Source organism: Homarus americanus, unplaced genomic scaffold, assembly GCF_018991925.1.
Source record: "Homarus americanus isolate GMGI-L3 unplaced genomic scaffold, GMGI_Hamer_2.0 scaffold74, whole genome shotgun sequence".
Taxonomy (NCBI): domain Eukaryota; kingdom Metazoa; phylum Arthropoda; class Malacostraca; order Decapoda; family Nephropidae; genus Homarus; species Homarus americanus.
This window is the reverse complement of record NW_024716951.1, coordinates 1,410,104-1,421,026: the sequence shown is the minus strand read 5'-3', so window position 1 is coordinate 1,421,026 and position 10,923 is coordinate 1,410,104. Positions and strand designations below refer to the sequence as shown.

Below are 10,923 nucleotides of genomic sequence, written 5' to 3'. Positions count from 1 at the left end.
ATAGATCAGACGCCTAAGATGGATGCAAGACGAGTGGGGGACATCTTGAAGGAGGTCTTGGGATCACAGGGACATTTATAGGGGACAGGAGGAAGGGGGGGAGGTTGGAGGTTGAGTTGGAGGTTCTCGACGTGTTGGAGGGGTAATAATAAGGTTCTACTTGGTTCTCTCTGTGTGTGGTTCTTTCTGGTTCTACTTTTGTCTTTTTCTTTTTTCTGATAATTTGTGTTGTTCTTTGTTATTTGTCCTGGTTCTTTCTTCCTGGGTGTAAGGGGGGGGGGAATACCACTCACCTAAGTTGTTTCAGTAAATGGAAGACAGTTGTCCACCTCACTGGGTCTCTTTTATCTCTCTCTGTCTCCCTCTTTCATTTCTCTTTGTGGGTTTTGTCTGCTCTCTCTCTCTCTCTCTCTCTCTCTCTCTCTCTCTCTCTCTCTCTCTCTCTCTTTTTGTCTCTGTCTGTCTGTCTGTCTGTCTGTCTGTTTCCTTCCTTCCTTCCTACTATTTCCCATGTACAATCTGTCGGTGTATGTATGTATGTATGTATGTATGTATGTATGTATGTATGTATTAATAGCAAGATGGTCAGACTCTGGGTCAAACACTATAGTTGCTGTATTCATCCCAAGTTGTGTGAGCTGTGAGTATTGCTTGACTGTAGGTGAGGTCACAACACACACACACACACACACACACACACACACACACACACACACACACACATACACACACACACACACACACACATACACACACCGGAGCATTATTAAATGTTATGAAAAATATTGTTTATTTAAGAAGCATAAAATTATACTTGGGTGGCGCAGTTATGTAGATGAAGGAGTATTTTGGGCCAACAGCCTCCACCAACACTAAAATGAAAGAGTAAAAAAAAACACAAAAATATCAACAATTAATTATGGAGGCAGGTTGAGGTTAGGTTAGGTTAGGTTGAGGTTAGGTTAGGTTGAGGTTGGGTTAGGTTGAGGTTGAGGTTGGGTTGAGGTTGGGATTGAGTTGAGGTTGGGATTGGGTTGAGGGTTAGGTTGAGGTTAGGTTGGGTTGAGGAGTTGGGTTAGGTTAGGTTGAGGTTAGGTTAGGTTAGGTTAGGTTAAGGTTAGGTTAGGTTGAGGTTAGGTTAGGTTGAGGTTAGGTTAAGGTTAGGTTAGGTTAGGTTAAGGTTAGGTTAGGTTAAGGTTTGGTTAGGTTAGGTTGAGGTTAGGTTAAGGTTAGGTTAGGTTAGGTTAGGTTAAGGTTATTACCCACCCAAAGTAATAACACTAAGGAATCTGTAGGCTTGTTGATATTAATAAACTGGTGATGGAGTTAAGTTAATGTGTCTACCGGAGTTTAGTTAGTGAGGGATGGTGTCTCGGGCCTCCATAGGTTCAATGAGTTGAGCTGAGGGGTTCGTGGATGGGGCGTCATCGTTCCTTCTCGTTTACACACACACATGTTTCAGGAATTCTCCCTCGGCTTCACTTTAGCTTCGCTCGATTCATTATATCAGGTTTTGTTCACATGGATGATAATGCGCAGAGAGAGAGAGAGAGAGAGAGAGAGAGAGAGAGAGAGAGAGAGAGAGAGAGAGAGCTTACCTCCACCACCTGGTTCTCAACGTGGCGAAGATATCAAGCACCAGAAAACGCAACTCAGTCCGACGAAAGAGTCTCACACTGTTCCCTGGGTAGAAGATATTATCGTCACTTTGGCTGGGTTCTGTTGACCTGGGAAAGATTTGTGGTTCATTTTATTTCTCCATCGTGATGTAGAGAGAACAATTGATATGTATATATATATATAGGTGGCAGGGGCAGGGGGGGGGTCTTAATTGGGGCTGTGTTTTAATTGGGTTTATTGTTTGTTTTTGTTTTTTCTACTATACTACACAAACACACATACGTAGACATACACTAACACTTATATATACACACACACACACACTAATACTTTTATGTATATGAATTCTGTATAAATAATTTAGTGTAACAACATTATCACACAGCATCAAGTACTGTGTGATAATTAAACTTTCATTAATTTACCCCGTGTGTTTACCGTAATGGCTCAGCTGCTCCCTGGAGATAACTGATTACTCCCATGTGCAGAGAGAGATACTTGTGAAGAGTTGGTGAAATCAGTCAGGCTAGAGTTACGCTTTGTTTCCAGGGAGACAATTACAGGAGGGAGGAGAGCAACTATTGAGGTAGGAGAGACAACTATTGAGGGTAGGAGGCCAACTATTGAAGTGGGAGGACAACTATTGAGGTGGGAGGACAACTATTGAGGTGGGAGGGACAGCTATTTGAGGTAGAGGAGGACAACTAGTAATTAGGAGGACAACTATTGAGGTAGGAGGACAACTATTGAGGTAGGAGGACAACTAAATCTAGAGGTAGGAGGACAACTAACTCTAGAGGTAAGGAGGACAACTAACTCTAGAGGTAGGAGGACAAGTAACTCTAGAGGTGGGAGGACAACTAACTCTAGAGGCAGCAGGACAAGTAACTCTAGAGGCAGCAGGACAACTAACTCTAGAGGTAGGAGGACAACTAACTCTAGAGGCAGCAGGACAAGTAACTCTAGAGGCAGCAGGACAAGTAACTCTAGAGGTAGGAGGACAACTAACTCTAGAGGCAGCAGGACAAGTAACTCTAGAGGTGGGAGGACAACTAACTCTAGAGGCAGCAGGACAAGTAACTCTAGAGGTAGGAGGACAACTAACTCTAGAGGTAGGAGGACAACTAACTCTAGAGGCAGCAGGACAAGTAACTCTAGAGGCAGGAGGACAACTAACTCTAGAGGCAGCAGGACAACTAACTCTAGAGGCAGCAGGACAACTAACTCTAGAGGTGGGAGGACAACTAACTCTAGAGGTGGGAGGACAACTAACTCTAGAGGCAGCAGGACAAGTAACTCTAGAGGCAGGAGGACAACTAACTCCAGAGGCAACAGGACAAGTAACTCTAGAGGTGGGAGGACAACTAACTCTAGAGGTAGGAGGACAACTAACTCTAGAGGCAGCAGGACAAGTAACTCTAGAGGTAGGAGGACAACTAAATCTAGAGGCAGCAGGACAAGTAACTCTAGAGGTAGGAGGACAACTAATTTACAAGCAAGGGGACAACTAATTTGTGTCCATCAGAATCATTGTTTCTTTTCTGAGGTTGTTCCACACACACACACACACTCTGAGTATTGCTTTATCATTTTTCAATATGGTGAGAGTTTTTTTTTACAGCGTCGATAAAAGTTGAAAGAATTTTATTTTTTGTTCTGATTTGATCTTGTGTCATCCGTCTCATTTCGAAAGGATTGGAAGGTGTTGAGTGGGATTGATTTTCCTCACTTGTGATATTAGATTTCGGAGAAGGAGAACGATAGAGGTTATTCAGAAGATGTTATACATGTTCTTTATTGATAATATATTTATACACACACACACACACACACACACGTACACTAACACTTACATGCACACTGTACACAGATACAGGATATTAGTCAACAGTGAAACACATCTCAGTGGTCACCTTTTTTTTTTTTTTCTCATTTTCTCTGTTTTTTTTTCAGTTATCTTTGTCGCCCTGTTTGTATCGTTTCTCTCTTTCTCTCCCTCTTTCCCATTTTCTCTCGTCGTAACGGCGCCGCCACCTCCCAAGTCTCCGTATTTGGTGAGTGACATCCGGTCAAAACCTTCTTATCACTGTGTTTACATTATTCACAGTTTCACAGTAACTTGCCAGAGAGAACACTGAGTGGGTGAGTGTACCTACTACACCCGGGGAGTATTTCTGGTGATTATTCCCGTGAGTATCTTTAGAAGAGATAAACTCAAACATTTAAATGTCAATGGATATGATATACTAAACAAAAAGTTCTGTGACAAAAGTGCCAACAGACACAAAGAAACTAGGGCGGATAATGTTAAGATTTCCAGGACCAGTAGTAAGTTATGTAGCATTGTTTACATTACAGGTGTCGTCAGTCATGACCACCATACAGGGGCGGGGCCTGTTGACCTCACCTCTGCTGCTCCTGCTGGTGTTCTGCTACAGCGACGAGGGGGGACCTCCGAGTACCCAGCAGGGCCTCATATCAGCCAGTAAGAGTCAGTCACTTCCCCTGAGGGACACAACCAACCAAGACCACGAGGTTAAGTCTGTCACGCCCGACAACACCGCCATCTTACTGCCTACTTCACGTCACACGCCAGATAACCTGAACCAAACTTCTGCCACACACCAACACACAGTCAGTGCACATCTCACATCCCAGGATCAATCCTCGCAACGTGGCGATGGTGAGAAAGTTGGTGATGGGTCAGTGACACCTGCTTCAGGAGGCCGGGATGAGGAAGTACCTGTGGTGAGTGACATTGATGTGGAGGCAACAGTATCTTCAGTGTATAACGATGGTAGTCAGTATTACCTCAGTGGCGGACTATCAGCACGAGGCAGGAGATCCTCGCCCACCGCGGCCCACTACCCGCCAAGCTCACCCTTCACCCATGACAGCTGGCCCTCCACCCACTACCCACCGGACTCGCCCTCTACCCGTGACAGCTGGCCCTCAACGCTCACCGCTGACACAACACTGAGTCTTGATGACATCGTCCAGTCTTGGTCCAGCACCGACCACATGCTACTCTGTGGTCATCCTCCTCCAACTTACACGCCACAGTTTCTTGGTCACTCACGAGAAGTTTGTACAGAAAACAGAAATAAGCCAAAATCTCTCGGTGCCCCAGACACTCTCATTATGTGTTATGATATATATTCCTCAATTTATGGTAATATAGAGATAAATTATATGAATTACATTGTTAAAGATTTCCTATTGGAAATATATTTTGAGGATAATTTTGTGAAAATTTGCTTGCCTTTGTTCAGACGATTTGATGCGTGTGAAGAGAGAGAACTGTACACTCTGTGCTGGGAAGCTGGAGTTGGCTTTATACACCATTTAAACTGTCAAAATCCTGCCGAAGAGATGGTATCTCTTCTTGAAATTGTTACCACACTTCAAGAATATGATGAAACACTGTGCTTCCAGGAATTTTGTGACGGAACTCTGGGGGTGATTGACTCAGAAGTAGCTGGAGTCCCTTTCCGCGTTTTCGATACTCCTAGAGTAGATCGTGGACCATCGTGCTCTTACCTGCACACCAGTGTTATTCAACTTTTTGATATATACAATGAAACATTATATATAACAAGCAACACTCAGTGGCCGTGCTGTTACGCCATGTTCACGGTGATGTGGGTCGGTGATCCTGACGCGCAGGGGCTGAACGGTGCCTGGAGTTACCTGCCAGTGTCTTGTCGGGCAGGGGAGGTGGTGCTGATGGTAATGGTGGCGGGCGTGGCGGTGAGCGGGGTGGTGGGGAACCTGGTGGTGGTGGTGGTGGTGATGCTGAGTGGCGGACACAGAGGTCAGGAGTCCAATATGCTCCGGACCTCCCTCGCCCTCGCAGACTTACTCACATCTCTCTTCGTCGTGGTTCCTTCCCTCTGCCACCATATTGCTCCTTTTGTCAGTTCAGTAAATTTCAGAAAATTGTCACCATCGTCAACTCACTACTTCATTGTTGGAAGTGTTTCAAACATTACGTTACTGTCTATGGACGCAATTATTCATGTTGATGCCAAACATGGTTACCTTCTGTTTCAGTCTGTGTTATTTAGCACGTGTTCCATCGTGTCTGTGTTGACACTCTTCATGTTAAGTTTGGAGAGGTTCATCCTCACTGGACGACCGCTTCACTACCAGGAATATTTCACAGTGGGGAAGGTACAGGTGATCATTGTTATTTCCTGGATAATGAGCTTCATTGATGCTTTAATGTTCGCTGCTCGCCGCGACGGTCACCTGGGGGCACGATGGTCAACCTTCAACAAGCTGCCAACAGGTGACTCGGGTGAGCTGCCAGACGGTATAAGTTATGCTTTCGTGCAAAGTTCGCGGATTGCACTACTGAATATAGCAGGAGTTTCTACCGTAATATTTTCGTTGTTGTCAATCAGGAACTTCGTGAAGGAACAGAAGCGGGTGGCAGCAGAGTGGAAGAGTTTGAGTCTGAAGGTGGGGGGGCGGTATGAAGAGGAGACCCGCTACATAATGGTGACTATGTTGCTCATGTTGATGTTGTTTCTTGTGTCCAGCGTCCCCTTAATGGTCGAAGTATATTTTAGAACTTTCTCTCATTTCTTTCACTATGATGCTGTGTACTCTTATCTGGCCTGGTGGATGTTTGTGGCGGGGTCAGCGTGGAACCCTTGGCTCTATAACCTACGCAGTCATCAGTTTAGGAGCGACTTTAGTGAGACGCTGAGGAAACTTGTGCCAGAGAGACTCAACAAAAGGTTACGGAAGTACGTCACTCACTCACAGCTGTGGAACAATTCTAGTGACCTTGATAACCAGGATAGACTGATGAAACTCTTGGACAAGTTGGGACCAAAAATGGAGTGAAAGATGGCGGTGATCAGAGACTAAGACTTGAGAACAGAGAGTGTTAATTATAGTACTGTGTTACACCTTAATATGTTCTTGTGTTCATACTTCAGAGGTTACTAAATGTATGTTTAGATATTTATGAACATCTTCAGTAATGGGTGTACAAATTATTTCGTTAAAAGGTCACATTGGTCTGCACGATTCTGAATTGTAAACTGTGTTGCAAATATTATGCCAAACTTACATACAAAAAAATATTGACAAATTCACAATAAAACTAACTTTTGAAAAAGCTTTTGTTTGAAGAACTTTGTTGGCATGAGACAGAGTGAGACTTATGACCTGTGTCCTTGTACACTTATTCATGTTTAATTCATGTATTACAGTATCATTATCATTATTATTATTATTGATCAATAAAATATTCAAAATCACAAAAAGTTTCCGTGACCTGTGTTAATTGGTGATACTGGAAACAAAATATTAAATATATTCGTGATTAATTTATTTGACTCTGAACGTTTTGTGAATTGTATTTATTACATTTCTAAATTAATATTAATGGCTATTGTAATGAAAATGTCCTTGTGTCTGTTGGGTGATGAATATAACTGCTGGTGTTTTTGTTAATGTTTGGGGTTGTCAAGGGAATTTCGGCAGTGTTTAAGAATAAAGAAGAAAATTATATATATATATATATATATATATATATATAATATATATATATATATATATATATATATATATATATATATATATATATATATATATAATATATATATATATATATATATATATATATATATATATATATATATATATATATATATATATATATGCTGCAGTGAGTTATACTATGCTAGTCTCTCTCTCGGACAGTTAAATATCGTAGAGTCGTGAGAACTTTAATTAGAATCTGCGTATGTGATGACTTGATGAGCAGCTGCACCTGGAGATAACCTGACTATTGTTGCGTGGAGAGAGAAAACTCAGGTGTCAGCAGATGACGTCAAAAGAGATAAAAAAAAACTAGGCTGTGTCTCACCTGCTGCCAGGAGACAGGTAACTAAGGAGACCAGTCTACCTGCCTCTTCCTACCTGTGTTGTGTGTGTGTAATAATAATATTGATAATAATAATATACAGTTTGTTAATAGAGTTGCAGCCGGTGGCTGAAAATATACAGACTTACATTTGATTTAGACATAATGATATAATATGCGTTGAATACATTTACAGGGCTGTACAGTACATAAATCAGGAGTTGTTTATTATTTTAACAATAGATGGGATGGTGCTGTTCTTATATCTATCGGTGCGGGCTCTTATGGGCTGAATTTTGTTGTAGTGTGTGTGTGTGTGTGCGTGTGTGATTGATCTACGCAAATTGACAGATGAGAAGACACACACACACACGGATCGATTACAATACCCTCGCTGCTCTTCCCTGTTACGGCCAGAGTAAGTAATAACAGCTGCTGTAGCAAGATGAAATAACAAAGACGAAGATGTCACACGGTATAAAGGTTTCCTGTCTTATTTCCGTCCAATATCTGTCTATGTTCGTTAGGGATAGGAGAGAGGAGGGAGGGCAAGAGGGAAGGAAGGAAGGTAGGGAGGATCGAGGAGGGTGGAAGAGATTGAGGAAGAGAGGGGAGAGGAAGGGAGGGGAGGGGAGGGTAAGACAGTACACTAGTTCTTTGAGATGAATGTTATTTATTTCCGATTTTACTCCACCAGACAGCGAGAGTGTTTCTGATTAATCCAAAAGGTAGAGAACCAATAGGGGGATGGAAGTGAGTCGATGCGTTTGTCTTTTGAGATTAAATTTCTGAGGACGAATAGATTTGATCAAGTATTAAAAGGGTTACAGTATCATTCTTTCTACTGTATGTCAGTATTAAGCCTACACACACACACACACACACACACACACACACACACACACACACACACACACATCTCTCTCTCTCTCCTCTCTCTCTCTCTCTGTAATAACTTCAGGTAGTAGATGCGAATTGAAAATAGAAAATAAAAAAGCGTCTAAAATTTTATGAATAAATAATTATATGCAAAAGATGAGAACACGTTGAATAAATGAACAGGTATATTGAACGTGTAACCCTCCCCCACACCTGTTGTTTACACAGCCTGCCTTAAAGAACACTAATAAAATTGCAGATTAACCTGGCGAGTGAGTTAAGTCTGGCAGCCCTCCTAAACCTGATGAGGTAAAACAAAAAAGGTAAATATATTGAAAAACAGAAATAATGCCCACAAACTTCAAGGTTATTTTTTTTCAGTGTTGTAAATAAATAAATGTGTGTGTGTGTGTGTGTGTGTGTGTGTGTGTGTGTGTGTGTGTGTGTATTTTTTTCCCTACTCCATATCGCTAGAGGAAAGGGAACTGAAGGGATAGGAAAGGAAGGGGAAAGTTGGAGTGGGAGAGGAGAGAAGGGAATGGGAATTGAGGGGAGGGAAAGGAAGGGGAGCTGGAGGGGAGGGGAAGGGGAAAGGAGGGAAGGGAGGGAGGGAAAGGAGAGAGGAAGAGAGAAAAAGGAAGAGAAGGGTATTGATTGTCTCTTATCTAAAATTAAATCGCCACAGGGGGTAGTCAGCACCAATATGTGTGTGTGTGTGTGACAAGTTTTCTAGAGGTGTCTTAAATGGCTACATGTCGGAACTAACGGACACACACACACACACACACACACACACACACAGATATTCTTCAGTGACTGCTAAAGCATTCTATTTTACGCTAGAGTTAATACAGATAATAATAATAATAATGACAGACAGACAGAACTCACTTACATGTCGTTTTTAAACAAGTTATTCATTTCGCTTTTATTTGGCATCTACCTCCCGCATATAAAACCCACACCCTCCACACCTCGACGACAGCTCAAGTAGAGAGAGAGAATGCACAAGATGTGATGAAGAATGGGGAAAATAAAGTTACTTGGGAAGGAAACTCAAAATAAAAACGTTCAAGAAGAAGATCCAGTGAAACCTTTATTTAACGACCTATATGGAGAGGAAGTCCGTTATATCGAGGGCCTGTTGGATGTGAAACCTCCATCTAACGGATTATAATGGTGAGAGAAGTCCGTTATATGGAGGTTTTACTGTATTATGGAAGTGTTAAAGAGGACTGAAAGATGAGACTTATAAGGGAGAGAGAGAGAGAGAAGAAAATATGTATAAACACGAGGTGAGGAAAATGGGTAAAGAACTCTAGAGGGAGGAGGAAGCCCGGAGGTAGAGGGGAGGGAGAGTGGGGAAGAAACATGGAGGGAGAGGGGAGGGGGAGGGGGAAGAGTCCAGTAGGTATACAAGTGAGACATGGTTCAAACATTGACACTCTGGATGTCAAATTTGGGGCAACGAGTGAATACATAATGGCGACACCACCAACCACTATTCCCGTTGACCATTTTATGAGAGCAACAAAAGGGCATCAACCAGGAGGAGTCAAAATTGCAGTATATCGTGAACGAGTGAGCGAGCGATCAACGAGAATATCCGAAAATGTGTTATTGTGAGGATTTCGTATAACACACTCGTAAACAGAGCCATTACTGGGGGCTAGTGTCGTTAGCGAAATATAACGAAAGTCGGGAGATTTTTGTAATATATTGCATAGTGAGTGAAAGGCCAGTTACATCAGCGGTTTATTGATAAATTGTTGCTTCTGTGGCTGTTTGTAGGTCTTGTGATCAGTGCATATATACCTGCTCGGTGTAGAGCTGTGCTTCAAGAGATGTTGGAAGCAGATCAGGTGAGTTTAGTCTGAGAAGGTGTTGCAGAGACTAGACAAGAGTGGGGGAACTAGGGAGCGATGTGTAGCCCGCCTTGGGACGAGGAAGGGTATATGGCAGAGAGGGCAGCCTTGATCACCATACTGCTCCCTCTGTTTGGTTCTCATTCAGAATTTAACAACTTTCTCAAACTTCATCCTTAATGGGTAAAGCAAATATCAGTTTGTAGTGAGAATGTCTGTGACAGATTGAAAACTACCCTGTCGGCCACCAATAAATTCGATGTTGTGAGTTATGTGTCAGAGTGGTTCTGTGTGTGTGTGTGTGTGTGTGTGTGTGTGTGTGTGTGTGAGGGGAGGAAGTGATCTGGTCAACTGTAAAGATTGTATAACGTTCACCATCAAAACAAGACACAAGTCACCCCCAAATTCACATACACACACGTGTGGCTCCGTGTTACAGGTAAACTTTACGCTATTTGTAGATCCTCTGGTGAAATTCTGCCTCTTCCACCTCCCTTCACTCCCCTTCTCCGGCCCCCCTCACCTCGCCTTACCTCATCACCCTCACCTCACCTCACCTCTCCAGCCCCTCTTGCCTCACCTCACCTCTCTAGCCCCTCTTGCCTCACCTCACCTCTCTGGCCCCATCATCATGTTTTCTGTATCAACTCTCGTTACTAAAGATATTAAGACTACGAC

At 42.7% G+C, this 10,923-nt stretch overlaps 1 protein-coding gene across 1 annotated transcript; it reads left to right on the top strand.

Annotated features, from left to right (window-relative positions):
• Positions 1-3,734: 3,734 nt before the first annotated feature.
• LOC121858594 lies at positions 3,735-6,871 on the top strand. Its single transcript, XM_042355096.1, has 2 exons — positions 3,735-3,809; positions 3,979-6,871. Exon 2 carries the CDS (start codon positions 3,991-3,993, stop codon positions 6,472-6,474), a length of 2,484 nt encoding a protein of 827 aa, XP_042211030.1. The 5' UTR covers positions 3,735-3,809; positions 3,979-3,990; the 3' UTR covers positions 6,475-6,871.
• The last annotated feature ends 4,052 nt before the right edge of the window (positions 6,872-10,923 follow it).